Source organism: Schistocerca cancellata, chromosome 10, assembly GCF_023864275.1.
Source record: "Schistocerca cancellata isolate TAMUIC-IGC-003103 chromosome 10, iqSchCanc2.1, whole genome shotgun sequence".
In the NCBI taxonomy this organism is placed as follows: domain Eukaryota; kingdom Metazoa; phylum Arthropoda; class Insecta; order Orthoptera; family Acrididae; genus Schistocerca; species Schistocerca cancellata.
The window spans coordinates 105,933,520-105,957,409 of record NC_064635.1 but is presented as its reverse complement, the minus strand read 5'-3'; the positions used below and the strand labels follow the sequence as shown (position 1 = coordinate 105,957,409).

General features: G+C 42.3%; 1 protein-coding gene across 1 annotated transcript in view; it reads right to left on the bottom strand.

Moving 5' to 3' along the window:
* LOC126106411 (gephyrin) overlaps positions 1-23,890 on the bottom strand; it is a 123,154-nt gene that overhangs the window by 75,844 nt on the left and 23,420 nt on the right. The window contains exon 2 of the mRNA XM_049912688.1: positions 6,429-6,562. Within this exon, the coding sequence (XP_049768645.1) occupies positions 6,429-6,562 (134 nt within the window). The remainder of the gene's footprint in view (positions 1-6,428; positions 6,563-23,890) is intronic.

Genomic DNA, 23,890 nt, shown 5'->3' with positions numbered 1-23,890 from the left:
TGTAACTATTACTGTGCGTGTTTCCTTCGGGCTTGGAGGGGGGCTTATGGGTGCTCAACATCGAAGTCATCAGCACTTTGGGCTTGGAAGGTACACCATTTTTGTTCTGGACTTTAATTAGCACAATCATCATCATTCAAGCCACAGTTCACAGCATCATTTGAGTTATTTCCTATTCCTTCTTATGTTCCCACAATTTCTAATGAAATGTCGACATCATTTAAATGAATGTCCGAGAAGTTAACTAATAAATAACACACGGGCAGGTCTTCAGGAGAAGTAAGTGATTTCGATTGCATACCACATTCTTTGTATTTCACCTTTGTAAGACTGAAAACATTAATTGGATTCCACATTACTGTGAAACTCTGGAACCTTAATAAACATAGAATCTCTTAGCAAGTACACAAGAAGAAATCATTAAGGAAATTAATTCAGTTTTATCTCCATTTTAACACTTAGCAACACCACAAAGGCAACTTGTTACTATTATGGATATTTAACGAGTTGCAAATACAATTAAATAGTAACTGCATCAGTTGGTTCCTTCTGGAGATGACGATACACTGGTCCTGCAGTAAAACAGAAGACATCCACCCTTCTCAAATCCAGCCAGTTTTCTGAAAATCTTAAAAGGAGCTTACGTGGACAAGTCCCAGTTCCACCACCGTTTTATGGGTTGCCTAAGATCCATAGGGAAAGGGTTCCACTTCGCTGCACTGTAAGCAATATAGGAGCCCCAACATATTACCTATTGAAACATTTGGCTCCTCTTCAGAGTCCTTTGGTAGGAAAATGTGAACATCTTATTTGAAACTCAGAAGATTTTATACAGCAACTGAAGACTTTGTGTTTCAAACCAGCTGACGTATTAGTGACTTTTGATGTGGTCTCTTTGTTCATGCAAGTACCTGTGGTGGATTCATTACAATTTATAGAAGCTAAGCTGGAGGAGAACACCTTAAATCTATTCAGACATATGCTTACCTGGACTCACTTTTTATTTAATGAACAATATTTTGACAAAATGATGGTGTTGCTGTAGTTAGCCCTTTGTCTCCCACAGTAGCTAGCCTTTTTATGGAAGACTTCAAGGAAAAAGCACTTCAGTCAGCAGCATTGAAACCTAAATGTTTTTGAAGATATGCAGATGATACCTGTTTAGTATGGCCATATGAGGAAGCAATGCTTCCCACATTTTTGGAATACCTTAACACCCTCCACCCGAAGATTTGTTTCGCCATGGAAATGGAGAAAAATGGAGACCTCCCATTCTTTGACATCCTAGTCCGCAAACATGAAGACATTTCCTTTGGTCACAGCGTGTTTTGTAAACAAACTCACATTGACCTATACTTACAATATAAGCTGCCATCACCCACATCAATGTAGCAGCATATTATGAACTCTTGTACATAGGGCAAGAGTTATTTCAGATGCAGGGATCTTATCAGCTGAGCTGCTCTGATAAACAGATTCCTAACATATTTCAAACTGCATGCACTAAACAGGAAGAACAGCCAGAAGAGACAAAGATCTCCATGAAGGTGGTTTTTCTACCTTATGATGGTGGCGTAACCTTTAGTATCAGCAGGATGTTTAAGAAACATCAAATAAAACATGTCCTCTGCTCTCCAGCGCAAGTGCAAACAATGCTAGATTCCGCTACAGACAACATATGTCTCAGTAGACCAGGGATGTATAAAATACTGTGCCAGAGTGGGAAATCGTACATTGGCCGAATGTGTTGTACTTTTAAGGATAGGTGCACTGAACACAGACGTCACGCCAAATTGGATCAGCTAGAGAAGTCTGCTGTTGTTTAACACTGTCTTGATACAGGACACAGCGAGAGAAAGATCTTTTTGTCCGCTGACATGCATTGGGACTCCATCATTAAATAAACAGTCAAAATACATATATGTAATGAACTGAGTAATAGACACACGGGCTTTCAGCTCAGCAAAGCACAGGAATCAGCACTGGCATTAATAAGGAGTCATTGGCCCACGACCAATGAATCGGAGTCAACACAGATAGGGAATCAGAGTCCACACACTTAAACTGGACGCTAACACACTGAGCCGTGACCTGCAGCACCGCTTTTCCTGTGTCGCACATGCAAAGACTCCAGCAGGGGGCACTAGATGACAACATGCTCTCCGATTTGTCTATGATGATGTTATAGCCCCACCCCTTGGCACTCCTCTAGCGAGCCAGCTTATATATTGGTGAGCCACTGTAGCAAAATGTCAGTAAGTACCTGAAGATGACAAGTAGCTGTCTCATTGAAATATAGTGCAGCTGCCACAACATTATCCGAGGCAACACCTATGAACCAGTGAAGCAGTTATTATGTCAGGAAAGTCTGAAACAGCATGCCTTTACTGTTGAAAATGTACAAATTAACATAGAGTTCTGAAACCTCAGTTTTCATCCTTTAGCACTGACTGGTCATAATGCCCAAACTGTGGTACGATCCTCAATTGCAACATGATTTTTGAGAAGAGTTTCAAACCATAAGAATCAGTAGCAGAATATTGGTGGTTTTTTTTTTTTTTTAAGCAATCAGTCACTTATCACTTTTTGAGAAAAGTAGCCAATGGAGAGTACATCAAGTTTTCTTTTATTTACCTAGTTAATTTTATATTTTGATTCTATGTATACTGAAACTGAGGGAGCCTTTCAATTTCCACATTTATTATAGGAAATAATACGAATAAAAAAACCAAACATCAGTTATTTCAGAAACCGTTACTTTGAGTGATTTTACAGGTTAAAGTGGCATAAAAAAATTTACATAACTGAAAACTGGTTGTTTCGGCAATAACCACCATCCCTAGGAAGACCTTCCTGTGAGAGGAAGGACAATGGACAATGTCCTCCATGACAGATTGTATGTATAATGGGCAATCAAAGAATTTCGATTTGAGGACACTGCTGCAGTGTAACTCCAATGCGGATATATAAGCACTGACATTAGTGTGGCATTCATGTCTTTCCAATGTGTGTGCACTAGATGTGGAAACGTGAACTATGGTTACATAATTACCAAATGCATCCTAACAGGACCAATGTGCTGGTGTTCTTTTGTTGGCTGCCAAAGTACTAACACCAGCAGACATCCATCGAAGAATGAATAATGTGTGTAGGGCAGTATGCCTGTTGAAAACCACTATTGTGGTCCACGAAAACTGTAACAGGCAGTGTTGCTGTTTCTTGATAACATACATCCCCAAATCACAAATGTTGTAGGGCAGAAGCTACACCAAATCAAGTGAGACACACTCAAACTTCCACCCTATTGTCCGGATCTCTTCCCGTGCTATTATCACATCTTCAGTCCCTTAAAAAAGGGCTCAAAGGGCCGACAATTCCTGTTTGACAAGGATGCGCAGCAGGTAGTTATGGACTTCTTCACGCAGCAGGACTCAGTGTTTTACCAAAGGGATATCTTGAACCTGGTGTGTCAGTGGGATGATTTCCTCAGTGCTCACAGCAATTTTATCCTGTTGGCTCATTGATTCTGGAATGTATGGCCTTCAAATGGAAACTTTTTGATTTCCCCATACACATGAACAGAGGAAAGTGGAAGCACTTCATTAACAGTATTCAGAGAACTGGAAGTGTATGATCACGATGATGATGCCATGTACAGCCACATACAGACCGTACATCTTCCCTTGCCCAATGCATGAATAGAATAGGACAGAAAATTGGGAAGGTTGTAATAAAGTACACCCAGCCATGCACTCTTAGTGGCTACCATGATACCTGAGTAGGAATAAATAGCATGTGCAAGAACAGCTGTCAATGTACCACTATTCAAGCCCAAATACAAGGGCAGTTCAAAAAGTGTCTTACCTTATTTTTTCAAAAAGTGGAAAATCCAGGATGGAATGTAACAATATTATGAAAAGGTAAGTTGCTACTCACCATACAGCAGAGATGCTGAGTCGCAGAGAGGCACAGCAAAATGACTGTCACAAATAAAGCTTTCGGCCAGCAAGGCCTTCGTCAACGACACACACACACTCCTGCAAATGCAACTCACACACATGACTGCAGTCTCAGGCAACTGAAACCACACTGTGAGCAGCAGCACCAGTGCGTGACGGGAGTGGCGACTGGGTGGGGGTAATGTGAATGCTGGGATGGAGAGGGGGAGGGATAGTAGGGTAGGGGTGGCAGACAGCGAAGTGCTGCAGCTTAGACGGAGGGCAGGGGAGAGGTGGGAAGGGGAGGGCAGGGGAGAGGTGGGAAGGGGAGGGGGGAGGGGGTAGTGGAAAAGGGGAGAAGTAAAAGGACTGGGTGCGATGATGGATGAGGGCTGCGTAGTGCTGGAATGGGAACAGAGAAGGTACTGAATGGGTGAGGACAGTGACTAACAAAGGTTGAGACCAGGAGGGTCTTGCAGACCTGTCCCATACATCCTCCCATTACCACCTAATCCAGTCTGGTCACAAACATCACCTGTCCCATCAAAGGCAGGGCTACCTGTGAAACCCGTCATGCGATCTTCAAGCTAAAGCAAAATTGGGATACAGGCATGCACACTCTCATGTTTGTAGGCATATGTAGTGTGCATGCCAGATTTTCTTCACGGCTGGAGAAATAACTAGTTTCTGGCTAGCCACTGATGAGCGAAAACATGTAACTGGTAGTCCTCGGTCTATTAGTTGTGGGCAAAATGACAGAAAAAGTGGAACAATATTACTGCAAAAAAATTTGCTTTAAGCTTGGCATTTCTAAGTTGAAACAATCTACAAGATTCGAAAGTTGTTTGGAGATGAAGCAATAGGTACCACACAGATAAAGCAGTGGTACACCTGCTTCAAAGATGCAGGTAGGCCCCTGAATATCCACAAATGGGGTTGTTATTGATCATGCCAAGAGCCTGGTGATGCAAGACAGATGAATGACAATCAGAGACCTTGCAGATGAGGTTAAAATTAGTACTGAATCCATTCATACCACTTTAACAGAACATCTGACCCTCACAATGATCTCAGTAAAATTTGTGCCGAAGTTGCTAACAAGTGAGCAGAAGCAACTTTGGAGATCACACGGGACATACTGGGTACTGTGAACAGTAATCCCAACTTTCTAGACACAGTTATCATGGCAGAAGAGTCTTGATTTTATGGGTACAGCCCAGAAACAAAGTTCCAGTCATTGCAATGGAAACATCCACCACCCACAAAATCCAAAAAAGCAAGGCATGTCCACAGAAATGTAAAGGTCATACTGACTGTTCTTTTTGAATCATGAGTGCACTCCAAAAGGTACTGATGTCAAAAAGGAGTACTATAAGAGGTTCGGCATCACTTTCATGAAGCAGTCAGATGCAAATGGTCAGCCTCGTGGGTGGCAGACAGTTGGCACCTTCACAACAATAATGCACCCATTCATCTTTCTCAATAAATTTAGAGCTTTTTGGTCAAAAACAACACAGCTGTTGTTTGTCAGCCTTTCTATTCCCCTGGCCTAACACAGAGTGACTTCTAGCTTTCCCCTAAACTGAAAGAGACTCTGAAAGGCACCAGAATTCACAACAGGGAAGACATTGTACAGAAATCGAAAGAACCACTGAACACCATACAGAAAAAGGCTTTGCTGTGATGCTTCCAACCATAGTAGCAGTGTTGGGAGAGGCATGTGGAAGCTTAAAAGAACTACTTTCCAGGTGACTAGTATCAAACTATAGTATCTGAATAAAGACAGATTTTATAAATAAAAGTCTGATACTTTGTGAGTAGCCCTCGTGTATCTAACTGTATTGCCACAGTAACAGTGTGATGCTAGGTTGTACGTCTGTCGACTCATCTAGTGACAGTGTCTCAGAATTATCTACAATATTATTACAGCACCTAACAAAATGTCTGACAAACTGTGTGTAGCTCTTATTCAACTGTTCTCTAGTTCTCCTATTAACTCAACTGGGATTGGGTCTGAAACTGATGAGAAATACTTGAGTGATTTCATAATGGAAAATTTACATTTCCCATCAATAATTTCACAGAGTCTCAGTTTGCACTTGTTTTTCTAAAACTAGATTTATGTAGTTGTTCCATCTGAAATGAATTTGGTTTAATATTCTTAGCTACTTGGCAGATACAACTGATTCCAGTACAACCAACCATTTATCTTATGAGGGTGACTGGCAGTCATTGCCCCAAATGATAGTTTTTCTTACATTGAACAACAATTTTCCAGTAACTCAAAATCCTTATATTCAACAGCATTGCCCACAAACAGCCTCAGGGAATTGCTAATAGAGCATCCATTCTACTTGGCAACTGTTTTGCTCTGCACCATTGCTCAAATAATCACAACAAATTAAAATCACTTCCATAAAAATGTTGAAATGTACTGGGCCAAAAAATGTGTGTTACATTTACAACCCTATTTGAGAAAATAATACTCACCATTATCCTATCCACTTCATCTGGGACAATGTCTTCTGCAAGAACATTACCATCAAGTAATTCACCGGATACTAATTTTTTCAAGTTGGGTCCACTCTCATCCTTTGCTAAGCCAGCACTGCAGCGGTCACTAACTGTAAACACAAATAAGCTGTAGTTCCCTTTCTTGCTCTGACATAACAGTAGTTCATATTAAGGTCGCAATAAGTCACCACTCAAACCAGCATTTTAACAGATTTTCTGGCCACTGGAGTGGAAAAAAGTCTTATTAGACTCAAATACATGCACAACATGCTCTAACTTTGGACTTGCAAGAAGTGGGACTCGTGCAGGAAAATAGGGAAGGAGGGACACGTAACTCAGAGCCCCAGTTGATTAAGACCCTTGTGTATTAGTCAGCGGTAGCTTATAGTGCAGTCTTGTATTTGTAAATGTGATTGTCAGATCTATCTGTCAGCAACTTACACAATTAATAATGTGCTACAACAAGGACATAGTACAGTTTGTCCCAAAATTAACTTTACAACTCTGATCATGTGTATTTCAGAAATGGGGATACGTACAAAGGTGCAGTTTGACACAATATTCACACATATCTAAAGTTTCATTTTTACGGCTTAATTGTTGATACACTCCCCTCCCCACAGTAGATGGCACATGTGGGGAATGGTTTATAGTGACCAAATCAAAATTTTATCGAATTGATAGCTTTACACACAAATGGTTTGAACCACACTTAACAAACAGAATGCAAAAAGATGTGCTGAACAATTGAAGCAGTGCTGAACAGGTAGAAAATTTAAGTAAGTGGGGAGAAATCACAAAGGTAGTCCCACAGGGTTCAATTATGGATCTTCTGTTATTCCTTATACGTGTGTATGACCTTTCACTTAACATTCAACAAGTAGAATTAGTACATTTGCAGACGATACTAGTGTTATAATAAATCCCATTACAGAGAAAGCAACAGAAGAGGTTATTACTGATATTTTTACAGATAATTATTAAGTAGTTATCTGAAAATGGACTCTCCCTAAAGTTTTAGAAAGCACACTACATTCAGTTCTATAAAACAAATAGAGTCATATCAAAACATGATGTAGCACATGAGCAGCAGTTAGTAAATAGGGAAGAATGCTCCAGTTTTTTTGGGTTCTACATATTGATGAAAACACTAAGTGGAAGAAACACTTAAGCTCAGCTACTTTTCCTCTTCATATAATTGCTGATCTTCGAAATAAATGAGTCAGCCTCATGATGTATTTTGTATATTTCCACTCAGTAATGTCTTTTATAGAAGAAAAAGTACTGATTGCCCAAAAGTGAGCAGTAAGAGAAATATGTGGTGTTTACCCAAGGTCATCATGTAGAAACCTCTTCAAGGAGTTCGGCATTTTAACTGCACCATCACAATACACATACTCTCCAATGAAATTCACCATACATAATCCATCACAATTTGAGAAGAATAGTGACGTCTATGCATATAATGATACAGGAAAAAATGACCTTTATTACTCATTATTAAAACTGAGTGGTTCAGAAAGGAGTTCAATAAGCAGCAACTATTTTTTTTACCATTTGTGCAATACTATAAAATGGCTGACAGGTAGCAAAACAAGTTTCAAATCTAACCTAAAATCATTTCTCCTGGACAGCAAGTCCTATCCCATGGACGAATTTCTATTTACAAACCGGTAGCCTGTAGAAAAAAAAAAAGAACACAGTCTTCAAGTATAACGGCATGAGAAGGACTAACTCTGAAAAAACAGGTCCAGTGGAACTTCTGCACAGATTGCAGAAGCACACCACAATAACGTCTGAGCATCAGACAGTGATAAACGAAGTTCAAGGTACTCAGATGTGCCATGAAGGGGATAAGTTCTGGGCATCCAAGCATGAGTGGTAAAGATGTGGACCAAGCGCAACAGGTATTTATTCAAAGCATAACTAAACCAATCCATCAAACGTTCAACAGTTGCAGCTACCACCTACCAAACTGCACAGTGTGCTGCAAAAGAGACTGGAGCTTCACACCTACAAAGTGCAGCTGCTGCATGTGCCTCAACCTGATGACAGGTCAAAGTGCAAAGCATTTGCAATGTATGTATTTAGTCACATCAATGATGACCCAGACTATCTGCAGAAGGTGATGTTCACGGATGAAGTGTGTCTGGGTATGTAAACTGACAGAATGTGCACAACAGTTTAAAGGTAAACATGCAGTGTGATCTGCTTCATGACTGTGTGGTGGGACTGTTTTTCTTTGCAGAGGCATAAAGAAACTTGAACGCTTATCTGAACACGGAATAGTTTGCGTTTCCACATGTCGAAGAACTGCAACCTGACAACGTGCTGCAGCAGGATGGTGACCCTCTTCACTGGACCTCGATTAATGTAAGGGCTTTGGACGACACATTTCCAAGTCACTGAATTGGCAGAGGAGGATCCATTTTCTGTCTCCCAAGATCTCCAGACGAAACCCCATTACACTTTTCTTCTTTGCGGCTTTGTGAAAGATGATGTCTACCAGAAGCCAGAAAGATTTCGCATCAGAGCAGCAATTGTGCATGTTAACGAGGATGCGCTAGGCCACATACGGGAGAAACTAGATATAACTTACGTATCCTGTGTGCTACAGATTGAACTCTGTTAAACAGCTACTAACATGTAAGGCAGGTACGAACATTAACCAAAAATATACCTTAGTAGCTATTCCTATATGTGTGATCAAAGTTACAAATATCATTTTGGAAAATCCTGCATTTATAGATGTAAGAAACAGTTTCCTTGAAAGATGCTACTGTAATCAAGTAAATGTTAAGCTAATAATAGTAGAAAAATAGCAGCTATTTAATGGAACTGAGGAAGCAGCATTTTTTTCACTGATTTACAATACAATGGTAGTTTATTTTTAATACAGCATACAGAAAAAAGTTTTTATGATGTCTTTGTCTCATGTTGATGTATACCTCAACTCGGTCCATATTTCTGTAATTTACCCTTCCTGATGTCAGCTACAGAACACTGTTAATGAATAAATGACCACATGAATGGTATCAGAGAGAGTAAGAGATTAAAGGAAGTACCATGCCCAACCTCCAACATTTCTGACAGTTCCCTTCACCTTCATCTCTTGGCTCTGTCTGACTATCCCAATTTAGGTTTCATACATAATTCCAGGAAAATTATTGAATGTTTCCTAAAACACAGTACCTCCAAATTACATTTCATTCAGAAAAATTAATCAAAATGAAGATCACTTTCTGGAACTGGATGAAAAAGAGTTAGAAAGAGTTAAATTTACAAAACTTAAAGGAATGTATGTTGATGAAGACAAACTGGAAAGACCATGTAACAAAATTCTCGCAGAGACTCAGTTCAGCGTGTTTTAATCTGAGAATCGTTTCAAAAGTATGTACCTCAAATGATCACTTTCAGCCTTTTGTAGGACACCCTTTGCACATGTGGCCACCAACTCCAGCATCTGGAGCCGAAATGCAGCTATCACATGGGATGCAAGCAGCAATCTGGAGGGGGAGGGGGGAAGGGGAGGGGGAGGGAAAGGGATAGTAGTGTATGGGTGGTGAGAGAGACAAACACTGTCTGCTGGAGTGTGCAGGGACTTGAATGCCAACAGGCACAGTGTCTGAAGGTTGTGGGGCAGGGAGGTGGGGAAAAAAGGAGCAAGAAAGGAGAGGAAGGGGGGGGGGGGGGGATGTGCATTGGTAGACAGCAGCAAGTAAACAAGGCGGGAGAAGTGAATGGAGAGGAAACAACAGGGCAGAGAGAATGGAAACTATTGAGAGGAGGGTGTGGGTACAGTATGTTAGCATAGGTTGAGGCCAGGATACCGTAATTACGGGAGCAGAGAATGTGCTGTAAGGATAACTCGCATCTGTGCAGTTCAGAAAAGCTGGTCATGTGGTGGATGGCCATTCATCCTGATAGACAGCTGGTTGGTAGTCATACCAATAGAAAAACCTGTGCAGTGATTGTAGGAGAACTGGTAAATGACGCTTTCACAGGTAGCCTGGACCCTGATGGGGTAGGATAAACCAGTGACAGAAATGGAATACGAAGTGCTGGGTGAGTGAATTGGGCAGGTCTTGCACCTGGGTCTTCCACAGGGATATGCTCCTTGTGGCAAGGGGTTGGGACCAGGAGTGGAATAGGAATGGACTAGGATGTTGTGGCAGATGTGGTTCAGTTGTCACAGTCCAGATGGTACTAGGTGACAAAGGGGACGCTCCTTTTGGGCTGGTTCTTGGGGACAGTGGCAGAACTGGGGGTGTGACAGGAAATGGTATGGGAGAGCTGTTTGGGTACTATGTCTAGGGGATAGTGCCTGCCTGTGAAGGCCTTAGTAAGATCCTCAGCATAGTGAGCAAGGGAGTTTTTGTCACTGGAGACACACCATCCCCTGGCGGACAGGCTGTATGAGAGGAATTTTTGGGTGTAAAAGGGATGACAACCGTCAAAATGCAGGTACTGTCAGTGGTTGGTGGATTTAATGCAGACAGAGGTGCAGATGGAGCCATCAGAGAGGAGGAGGTCAACATCTGCGAAGGTGGTGGCACGCTGAGTTGAGGAGGACCACATGAAGCAAATGAGAGAGGTGTTGAGATTGTGAAGGAAGGAAGATAGGGTGTCTTGGCCCCGAGTCCAGATCATGAAAGTATCTTCAGTGAATCTGAACCAGACTAGGGGTTTGGTATTTTGTGAGCATAGGAAGGTCTCCTCTAGATGGTCGGCAAAAAAGTTGACGTGGATGGGTGTCATGCAGGTGCCGATGGCTGTGCACAGATTTGTTTATACACCTTCCGTCCAAAGGAGAAGTATTTGTGGGTTAGGATAAAGTTAGCAAGGTGTACGAGGAATGAGGCAGTGGGTCTGGAGTCTGAAGGACATTGGGAAAAGATGCCCTACTGTGGCTGGTTACTGTGTCCCCACTGAAAGAATTTCGGTCCTCATTGACCAACACCTCCAACCAATTCCCCATAATCTAGCCTAGCACATCGAAGACACCAGCCACTTCCTTCACCAACTCTCCACCATCCCCACCCCTTTCTCTCATGGATCCCTACTCATTACTGTTGATGTTACCTCCCTATACACCAACATCCCTCATGCCCATGTAGTCCTACCAAAACTGAACACTACCTTTCCCAACGTCTTTCAGACTCCACTATCTCATTCCTCATACACCTTACTAACTTTACCCAAACCCACAACTATTTCTCCTTTGCACGGAAGGTATATAAACAAATCCAAATCCACATGACACACATATGCCAACCTTTTTATGGATCATATAGAGGTGGTCTTCCTAGCCTCCCAAAATGCCAAACCCCTAGTCTGGTTCAGGTTCATTCATGATATTGTAATGATCTGGTCTCAAGGCCAAGACACCCTATCTTCCTTCCTTCATGACCTCAACACCTTCTCTGCCATCCACTTCACTTGGTCGTCCTCTACCCAGCACGTCCCCTTTCTAGATGTTGACCTCCTCCTCTCTGATGGTTCCATCTGCACCTCTGTCCACATTAAACCCACCAACCACTAACAGTACCTGCATTTAAACAGCTGTCATACTTTTCAACCAAAAATATTAAAAAAGTCCCTCCCATACAGCCTAGCCACCCAGGGACAGTGACAAGAACTCCCTTGTTCAGAATGCTGAGAGTCTCACCAAGGCCTTCACTGATGGGCATTATCCCCCACACCCAGTCTGCAAACAGATCTGCCATGCCATTTCCCATCACACCTCCAATCCTCTCACCACCCCAAGAACCAGCCACAAAGGAGTGTTCCCTTCATCACCCAGTACCACCTTGACTGGAACAACTGAACCACATCCTTTTCCAGGGCTTTGATTACCTACAATCATGCCCTGAAATGAGGGGCATCCTACGTTAGATACTCCCCATCCCTCCTAAAGTGGTGTTCCATCAACCGCTCAACCTCTATAACATTTTGGCCCATCCCTATGTCACTCCCAATACTAACCCCTTGCCACAAGGAGCATATCACTGTGGAAGACCCACATGCAAGACCTGACAAATCCACCCACCCAGCACTTCCTATTCCAGTCGTGTCACAGGTTTATCCTACCCCATCAGAGGCCGGGCCACCTGTGAAAGCAGCTATGTCCTTTACCAGCTCTGCTGGAATCATTTCATACCTTTTTACATTGGTATGACTACCAACTACCTGTCCACCACGATGAATGGCCACTGTCAAACTGTGGCCAAGAGCAAAGTAGACCATCCTGTGGCACAACATGCAATTGAACATAACTTATTTGATTTCAATGGCTGCTTCACTTCTTGAGCCATCTGGATCCTTCTCTCCACCAACAACTTTTCTGAACTGCGCAGATGAGAGATGTCCTTACAACGCATTCTCCATTCCTTTAACTATCCCAGGCTCAACCTACAGCAACATACTGTCTCCACACCCTTTGCCCAACAGATTCCATTCCCTCTATCATATCATCTCCTCCACATTGTAAGGGGTCCGTAGGCCCTTACTATAAGTTTGCACTCGGCACAGGTCGATAGGGCAAACAATCGATTGTGTCGTGTTGCGAGAGCGAGTGTGAAGTTGAGGCAGTCCCATGTTGCGGGCCGAGGTGTGTGGAGGCCTGTTGTTGTAATGCAAGGCTTTACCGACAAAGGGAGTGGCCATCACCGTGGTTTAACCTCTTTGTGCTAGAATATACCGGGAAGGTGAAGAAGTATAATTACAAGAGTGATCAGTGATTTTTCTGTGCCGATATTTTGGTTTCGCATCTACCGCGCCGGCATTTTTTTGGATTGCAGTGTTGGATTGCAGTGATTGGATTAATGTGTGACGATAATGAATAACGAAGAAGCCTGTGCTGAGATTAGCCGTAATTAAATATGTATGACGAAGGCAGTGGCTGTCTCCTTCTTTTTGTGTTTTTGAGACAAATATAGGCCCTTGATTAGTGAAACTGTGTTGGTGTTCTTTTTGTTACCAGACATTTCATTATTACAGCATTTGAGAAGGACAAACTGGAAAGTAACAACTCCGTAGCAGTCAATTCCGATTGCCAGCCCCATTAGGTACACGGTCACATTAATTAATAATTATTGGGCTGCTATTCGGTCAGATCAGGTCAGGTCGGGTCGAAATAAATCGGAGGTGTTACAACATCCTCATCTCCCTCCCTGTCTATTTGCCACCCTCTACCAATGCTCCCCACCTATCTTTCCCCACTCCCTTTTGTTTTTCCCTCACCTCCCTGTCCCACAACTTCCTGACACAGCACCTGTTGTCATTCTAATCCCTGTACACTCCACCAGACAGTGTTCATCTCTCTCCCCACCCATGTACTACTATCCCTTTCCCGCCCCCTCCAGACTACTGCTTGCATCCCACGTGATAGTTGCATCCTGGCACGAGATGCTGGAGTTGGCAGTCATGTGAGCATGAGGTGTGCTTGCTTGTGTGTATCAATGTTGTGTTTTTCTTTAGCTGATGAAGGCTGTGGCCAAAAGCTTTATGTAAGTGTCTTTTGATTGTGCCTGTCTGCAACTTAAAGTGACTTCTTTACGGTAAGTAGCAATCTGTCTTTTCCTACATTGTTGATATTATTTCCTGGAGTTTCCTTTAGAACTATTGATTTTTCACTGTGTTGCCGCCATGACAACTCCTGTCTCACTGCAATGTGATCACTGAAAGAAAGAAATAATGAAAGAAAGAATGAATGAATGAGTAAATAAATAAATGAGCAGGTGGGTGGCATTTAACCTGAGGTCTGAGTTATGTGCCCCTCCCTTCCAACCTCCACAAACCAATCTCTCTTTTCTCCCCGACACAGGAAGTTTCGAAAGCTCTGAAAAGCTCATAGAGCTTTTTCTACTTTTTAAGAGTTTCTATTGCCAGTACTCAACATTTCGCTTCCAGATAATGGGCAGCCATTTTATGTCTTTGTAATTTAAGAAGATAAAATATCATATATGCACAGAGATTGGAGAGGACAGATGGTAAGGATAATATTTTCAACTAAATGAAAAAAAGGGAGACATACACTACATTAGTCATAAAAATGTCGAGTTAGGTGAGACAGGAATCATCAATCATCATATTTCGGGGAAGGGGGAGCAACAGGGGAGATTTTATGCAATTGTAGATGTTAAAAGCCATATTCATGTATTTATTAGTATGAAATCTTTTAAGATACTGGGTAGAATGGACATCTTTATATGTTGCAAGAAGAGAGTGGCAGCATACAAGTAACTACAGATACAAAGTGACTTGGTCCCAATACATTTCTTGTGAAAAGAAATAATTGTGGACAAGTGGATAATATTATCATTGACAAGTATTGAAATATTATTATTATTATTATTATTATTATTTGTTATTGTTGTTGTCACAGCTGTTGGTGGTGGTGGTGGTATGGTCTCCAGCCCAGAGACAAGTTTAAGCACAGCTGCTCACATTAACACACTCTGTGCAGCCCCCTTCATCTCTGTGTAGAAGCTGCATCCTATGAGGGGTGTTCAATAAGTAAAGCAACACATTTTTTTCTCAGCCCATTTTGGTAGGAGGGGGGGGGGGGGGGGGGGGGAGTGGAATTTGTTGTGCGACATCGCACAATATTCCCGCTTCAGCTCCTACAGTGTCACGAAGTTTCAATATGTGGCAACAGTATTCCTAGCCTTCAAAATGGTGTCTGCAAAACAAGTGCATTATAAGCAGGGAACTGGCGAGTTTCATTTGCCAGAAAACCAGAGCATCACAGATATTCATAGTTACTTGTAGGATGTCCACAGCGACCTGGCAGTCAATAAAAAACACAGTGAGTCATTGGGCAAGATGTCTGTCATCACAACGAAGTCTCACAGACTGGTCTCGTCTCCCGCGTGCCAGCCGGCCGCACATATCTGTGACTCCTGCAATGTTGGAATGTGCAGACACTCTCACTTGAGGTGATCAGTGCACCACAATCAAATACCTCACAGTACCACTGGATGCCTGTTGGTAGTGCTGACACACTTATCCACCTGGTGCCATACTCAAACGTATGTGTTCGCTGGGTTCCTCTCTGCCTAACAGAAGACCATAAAGTGCAACGAAGGACTATCCATGCAGAATTACTTGCACGTTATGAGACTGATTGTGACAATTTTTTTTTGTCAAACATTGTCACAGGCGATGAATCGTGGATTCGTGACTTTGGACCAGAAACAAATGGTACCGCACCACCTCTCCTCCGAAGCAAAAGTTCAAAACCACTTTATGGCAACAGTCTACTGGGACTCCGAAGGGGTTATTCTGTTTGATGTCCTCCCTCATAGTGCAACAATTAGCTCTTAAATGTATTATGCTACCCTCAGGTAACTGAAGAAATGATTTCAGCATGTTCATGCCACAAAAATACAAATCGACTTCTGCTTCTCCATGACAATGCAAGGCCTCACGTAAGTCTGCGCACCCAAGATGAGCTCACAAAACTTCATTTCCTCATCCACCCTACAGTCCGGTTCTCGCACCTTCCGATATCCTTCTGTTTGGTCCAACGAATGACGCAGTCAGCAGAAAGCTGTATGTGGATGATGAGAAAGTTATTGATGCAGCAAGACGTTGACCAGTAGAGTGGTACCATGTGGACATACCCACTAACCCATAAGGTGGTGTAAGGCCATTGCATTGGGGGTTAAAACCCACCTTGCCGCACCCCTCCCTCCCCCCCCCCCCCACCTGCCCAAAAAAAAAAGTGTTACAGTAGTTACTGAGCACCCTTCATACATCCGCTTCTGCTTACTGTAGTCAAACAGTTGTCTACAATTTTTACCATATACTGTTACCTCCATTGCCAAATTAAGTATTCCTCGACACCTTAGGACATGCCCCATTCAACTACCCATTCTGTAAGTCAAGTTGAGCCATAGATTTTTATTTTCTCCCAAATTTGATTGAGTACCCCCTTCATTAATTCTTTCTGCAGTGTTTAATATTAACATTTCACTTTTTTATGGGGCTATGTCACACAAATTCTAGCAGAAAAGATTTCCTAACATTTAAATTTCAATTCACTGTTACTATATTTCCCTAGAAGTGCAAAACAGTGATAATGGATTGCACTGGTGAAATATAAGCTTGGATAACAACACCAGACTTGTAGCAGTTAATTTATATCTTTGTAAAGCTTTTGATACTGTTTGTTACAAAATCCTTTTAGGTAAGCTGGAAGCAATGGGAATAAAACGGATAGAAAATAAGTGGTTTCAATCATACTTGCAAAACAGGTCACAGGTTATGGAACTCACTTCAGCTCATTATAATCATAGTATCAGATTAGTATCTTGTAAAAGACAGGTGAACTAGGTGTTTCACAGGGACGCATAATAGGCCCCTTCCTGTCCCTTATTATATAAATCACATACAGTCCTCAGAAACTGCAGCTAAGATCATGTTTTTTTGCAGATGATACTAGTGTAATAGCGAGTGATGTACAGGAATCTCTGTCCACAACTGATCAGTTCTTTAAGTCCCTACATTTATTGTTTGCTGTCATCACACTGACCCTTAATGTGATGAAATCAGATTGCATTCAATTTGGAAAGATGAATCATAACCATAATCTCCAACTGGTACTGGGCAGAAATGAGTTAAAAGAGGCACATTTCACAAAAGTTTTGAGAATATGTGTTGATCAAGACAAACTGGAAAGTCCATGTAAAAAAACTGCTGCAGGGGCTCAGTTCTACATATTTTGCTCCAAGACCTATTTCTAAAGTTTGCTCCTCAGATGGTGTTAGAATGGTTTACTTCATTCTTCCAGTCCCTTGTAGCATATGGTATAGCTTTTTTGGGTAAAATTAATAGACAATTAAATGAAATTTTTACATTACACAAAAGGGCTATTTAAAACTTGGTACATAGCTCTGCTGGGGCTCACTGAAATACCCTATTCAAAAAGCAGTGTTTGCTAACTGTACCTTCCCTATGTAGAACCTAGACTTGCGGACTTGCAAACCAACCGTGGTTGCCCTATTTACAATACTTGCAACTGTAGGTCCCTCCATGTAGATTACAAAAGTAAGAACAGCTTATACTCAAATACATGTGAGCAACTTTGGTGTCAGTCTTTATAATCCACTGCCAACTTACATAAATTAGTTGGAGAAGAAAGCAGCTTTTAGAGCAGAATTAAAACCATTTCTTGTTGAGAAGCATTGCTCGAATGTAAACAAATATGTCAGCTTAAAGATATACTAGGCCCTCCTTTATTGTTAAGTTCTTTAGGCTCTCTTATCTGCTGTTCCATCTATGCTGTGTTTGTCTATGCAGAAGAATGTTTCTGCTGTTTGTTTTCTGTTTCCTCTGCTTTAAATGCAGTGTAACACACATCCTCAGAGAAGGGATCTGGTGCTAGCTTAGTTGTGATGGATATATTGTCAGCAAGTTTTCATGTGTTATACTTTTCAGTGTGTTATATAACGTGTACATGTGTTTCCAGTGTCTTATACCAAAATTTCATGTTTTAGTTATATCATCAATATACTTCTTGTGCATGTTGCAACCTCAATGCAGACTACGTATTTGTGATTTCCTTTCTAATTATGTACCAAGCAAAGTGGCTACGCCAGTTTTCATGCACTGGACCCACATTTGGGAAGAGCAGGGTTTATTTCCCATCTAGCTATCCTGGCTTGGGGTTCTCATTGTTTTCCTAAGTTGATAAGGTGTACACTGGGATGGTTCCGTTGATTAGGCCAATCCATGCCTGGCCAGTCCATGCCTAATCCTATCCTACATACTGAATGGTCCAATGATGGATAAATGAATAATAATAACAAATAAAATAAATAGTAATAATTTGTTGCAAAGCTTTTCTTGCTATTGAATGAGAACGTAACCACAATTATACTCAATTTGTTGTCAATTTCTCCAAAAGAATATTAGTAATCGATTGAACAAATGCTTTACACACTCCACAAAAACCAAGTTACTGCTAACTTTTTATTATGTTTCTGCTTTCTAAATTAGTAAATGGTGCGATCTGTAACAGCCTTACTTGAATTCTCATTGTACGTAATTATAATTTCCACAGAGGCTCAATATTTCTTCGGCCTGTTGATTATTTAAATGCTCATGGAACCAGTGGGTAATATCTCATATATATATAGAGGGAAACATTCCACGCGGGAAAAATGTATCTAAAAACATAGATGATGTAAGTTACCAAACGAAAGCGTTGGTATATTGATAGACACACAAACAAACACAAACACGTGGCTCCTACCCTAGTAACCACCCCCAGTGTAAAACCTGTCCCATGCACCCTCCCACCACCACCTACTCTAGTCCTGTAACCCGGAAGGTGTACACGGTCAAAGGCAGAGCCACGTGTGAAAGCACGCACGTGATTTACCAACTAATCTGCCTACACTGTGAAGCTTTCTATGTGGGAATGACCAGCAACAAACTGTCCATTCGCATGAATGGACACAGGCAGACAGTGTTTGTTGGTAATGAGGATCACCCTGTGGCTAAACATGCCTTGGTGCACAGCCAGCACATCTTGGCACAGTGTTACACTGTCTGGGTTATCTGGATACTTCCCACTAACACCAACCTATCAGAACTCCGGAGATAGGAACTTGCCCTTCAATATAGCCTCTCTTCCCGTTATCCACCAGGCCTCAACCTCCGCTAATTTCAAGTTGCCGCTGCTCATACCTCACCTGTCATTCAACAACATCTTTGCCACTGTACTTCCGCCTCAACTGACATCTCTGCCCAAACTCTTTGCCTTTACAATATCTGCTTGTGTCTGTATATGTGCGGATGGATATGTATGTGGGTTTGTGGGTGCGCGCACGCGAGTGTATACCTGTCCTTTTCTCTCCCTAAGATAAGTCTTTCTGCTCCTGGGATTGGAATGACTCCTTACCCTCTCCCTTTAAACCCACATCCTTTCGTCTCTCTCTCTCTCCTTCCCTCTTTCTTGATGAAGCAACCTTAGGTTGCGAAAGCTCGAATTTTGTGTGTGTGTTTGTGTGTCTATCAACATACCAACACTTTCGTTTGGTAAGTTACATCATCTTTGTTTTTAGATATTTCTCCACAAATACAGGATACATGTTAAGTTATATGTCTACATGTATTAACTAAGACAACTGTAATTCAATTAGGCTGAAGCACTTGATTTGTAGAGTGGCTGTCAGTGTGTAATAGAATGCTAACCAGTAGTGTATTTTATTATATGTATCTTGAGTCTGAAGTATTGTATGTTAAGAGTTTCTTCACAGTCCAGTCATGTAATGAAGCATGGGAAGAATGACTGCTTAAATGTCTCCAAGTGTAATCTAATCCTGAAACTTCCTGGCAGAGTAAAACTGTGTGCCAGACCGTACTCGAACCTGAGACATGTGGCTTTCGAGTCAAGTGCTCTACCGACTGAGTATCCAAGCTTGATCCACAACTTGACCTCACAGCTTTACTTCTGCCAGTACCTCATTTCCTACCTTCTGAGTTTCAAATCAGTGCACACTCCATTGCAGGTTAAAATGTATTTTGAATCTAATGCTGTCTTCGCACTCCCAGTGGGAAGGCTGACGTATATTTGTAGATTCTTCACTTAAAAATGGTTCTCAAAACTTTATAAGTACACCTTTGCAGAATAACTAGCATCTATTGTCAAGAGTATGTCACCTCAGGTTTTTCAACATTCCCAAGCTGCTATGCCATGATTCAAATAAACATGTACCCTTCTTTGAATAACTACAACATCCCCCACCAGTCCCTTTTAATATAGTTTTAACACACTTGAGTAATATTTTAAGGTAGGACACACCAGTGTTTGTATGCAGTCTTCTTTGTAGCCTGACCTCATTTTCTCAGTATCCTACCTGTGAACCGAAGTCTGTCACCCGTTTTCCCTAAGACTGGGCCAATAAGATCATTCCATTTTATATTCCTACAAATTGCTACACCAAAGTGTTTGCATGAGCTCACAAATTCCAATTTCTACATCTACATCTACACTCTGCAAACCATCGTGAGGTGCATGGCAGTGGGTACGTCCCAGTGTACCAATTTCTTCCTGTTCCATTCATATATATAGAATGGGAAGAATGATCGTTTGAATGCCTCTGTGCGTGCAGTAATTATCCTAATCCTATCCTCAGGATCCCTATGTGAGCAATATGCAAAGGGTTGCAGTATTTTTCTAGAGTAATCACTCAAATACCGTTCTTGAAACTTTGTTAAGACACTTTCTCAGGATAGTTTACACCTATCTCCAAGAGTCTTCCAGTTCCATTCCTTTAATTTTTCTGTGACTCTGTCCCTCAGATTAAACAAACCTGTGACTATTTGTGCTGCCCTTCTCCGGATATGTTCAACATCCACCTATTAGTCCTATCTGTTACAGGTCCCACCCACTTGAGCAATATTCTAGAACCAGTCACACGAGTGATTCGTAAATGATCTCCTTGGCAGACTGACTGAACTTCCCCAGTATTCTGACTCCTTTATGTTGTAGGCCAGGAATAAACACTTCTTATCTCCAGTCACTGTATGTTTGTTACACTTCCAACATGTCAAACATTTCAAAGCACAAACTCCACTTTCAATAAATATTTCAGGATTTTGGTCTTCTTTCAGATAATGAAAACACACTAAGAAGAGATTTTGCATTTGCATTTCCACTTATGAGAACTAGACATCAAACATCACCTCTCCCTACCTTTGTTTTACATTACAAACACTTGTGTTATGTTAGAACACTGACAATGTGCTATGAAAACATAGTTAAGAAGTTATTAAACTTCCTGCTCATAGTTTCTGCCCTGCTCGTTTCATCTTGCTGATCTTTCTGGCATTTCTCCCTGAACACCTGAAGTCGTCGTTTATTACTCAATTACACAGTATTCTTCCTGTAACAGCTAAGCCAAACTGATCCGAATATGTATTATTGCCATTTGTACAAGGCGTGCTTTTTAAGTAAGGTCCGTTTGAACATAAGTACACAATGGAAGGTTATTTCAAAAAAGTAAATTTATTTTCAGAAAGTACATACTTCACTCTATTTTTTGACATAGTTGCCAAGTTTGTTGAAACACTTATCATACCTCTCAACCAATTTTAAAATCCCCTCTTCTTAAAAACGTGCCGCCTGCTCTGATAACCAAGAGTTCGCTGCTGTTTTCACGTCATCGTCATCATTGTAACGGCTGCCACTGAGGTGTTGTTTGAGGTGGAGGAACAGATGATAATTGCTTGGCGCAAGATGAGAACTGTAGGGTGGGTGGTCTAAAACTTCCCAGCCAAAACTGTTCAATAAATCGTGGGTCTGACCTGCAGTGTGAGGTCTTGCATTGTCATGGACAAGGACAATTCCTTTTGTCAGCATGCCGCGTCTTTTGTTTCGAATCGCTCTGTGTAGCTTTCTCTTGGTTTGGCAGTATGCTTCTGCATTGATAGCAGTTCCTTGTTGCATGAAGTCAAGCAGCAAAACACTATGCCTATCCCAAAACACTGACGCCATGATTTTGCGCTGGGACAGAAGCTGTTCGACCTTCACCTTTACAGGCAAGTGTGTATATCTCCATTCCTTGAGCTGTTGCTTCGATTCGGGTGTGATGCAAAACCCGTGTTTCATCTCCAGTTATAATCTGACTCAAGAAGCCGTCACCTTCTTTTTAGCGAGAGCACCAGCAGCAGCGAGTACTGTTTGTATAAAGCGTTTTTGTACTTATTTGCTGCGCTTAGCTTTTAAATAGTTTTTCTGGGAAAACCTAGCGTAGTTTTCGCGTCTCGTATTTCAGTGAGTGTTTCTTGATTATCAGAGTAGCTCATCAGAAGATTATCTTGGGAATTTGTCATCGTATAGAGTAGGGTAAACATAGTCATGTGTAGGGACTGTGGTTGTTGTGAGCGGACGCAAGGAGAATTGGCCACTCTTCGGGGGCAGGTGGAGGCTTTGTCTGTTAGGCTCATCGAGCTCGAGGCGCAGGCGTCGGCTCGTAGTGGCGTTGGGGCAACTGTGGTGAGACCTAAGCCTACTTCGGTGGCCTTGGAGTCACATGGAACCCCTGATGTCGCTGCGTCTTCCGGCAGTGAGCATCTTACCGGTCAGCCATCACTCCAGGGTGAATGGCGGACAGTGGTGGGCTCGCGCGTGCCTGGCCGAAAGGCGAAGGTGGGATCTGGCCGCGTGGCAGCTGCCTTACCCCTTTCCAACAGGTACGGGGTGCTTCCTAGTGGTGATGACATCGTTTCCGAGCCACCACAGGATGCCTCGCCTGTTGGGCCAGTGGCCGATTCTCCGGCAAGGTCCCGACAGTCACAGAGGGCGGGCCTATTAGTTATAGGGAGCTCCAACGTTAGGCGGGTTATGGAGCCCCTCAGGAAAATAGCGGGTAGGTCGGGGAAGAATGCCAGTGTGCACTCGGTGTGCTTGCCGGGGGGTCTCGTCCGTAATGTGGAGGAGGCCCTTCCGGCAGCTATTGAACGCACTGGGTGTGATCGGCTGCAGATAGTAGCACATGTCGGAACGAATGACGCCTGCCGCTTGGGTTCTGAGGCCATCCTTGGTTCCTTCCGGCGGCTGGCTGATTTGGTGAAGACAACCAGCATCGCACGCGGAGTGCAAGCTGAGCTTAATATCTGCAGCATAGTGCCCAGAGTCGATCGCGGTCCTCTGGTTTGGAGCCGTGTGGAGGGTCTAAACCAGAGGCTCAGACGACTCTGCGACTATAATGGTTGCAAATTCATCGACCTCCGTTATTGGGTGGAGAACTGTAGGGCCCCCCTAGACAGGTCAGGCGTGCACTACACACCGGAAGCAGCTACTAGGGTAGCAGAGTACGTGTGGCGTGCACACGGGGGTTTTTTTTAGGTTAGAGGGACCCCCCCTTGGGCGAAACGATAAAATACCTGACGGCTTACCAGAGAGGACATTATCATCGTTGATAAAGAACGTCCGTCCTCAGAGACCAAAAACAGGAAAAGTTAACGTAATATTGGTAAACTGCAGGAGTATCCAGGGCAAGGTTCCTGAATTAGTATCTCTTATTGAAGGAAATAGTGCGCATATAGTATTAGGAACGGAAAGTTGGTTAAAACCGGAAGTGAACAGTAACGAAATCCTAGACACAGAATGGAATATATACCGCAAGGATAGGATAAACGCCAATGGTGGAGGAGTATTTATAGCAGTAAAGAATTCAATAATATCCAGTGAAGTTATTAGCGAATGCGAATGTGAAATAATCTGGGTTAAGCTAAGTATCAAAGGTGGGTCAGATATGATAGTCGGATGCTTCTATAGACCACCTGCATCAGCAACCGTAGTAGTTGAGCGCCTCAGAGAGAACCTGCAGAACGTCGTGAAGAAGTTTCGTGATCATACTATTGTAATAGGGGGAGACTTCAATCTACCAGGTATAGAATGGGATAGTCACACAATCAGAACT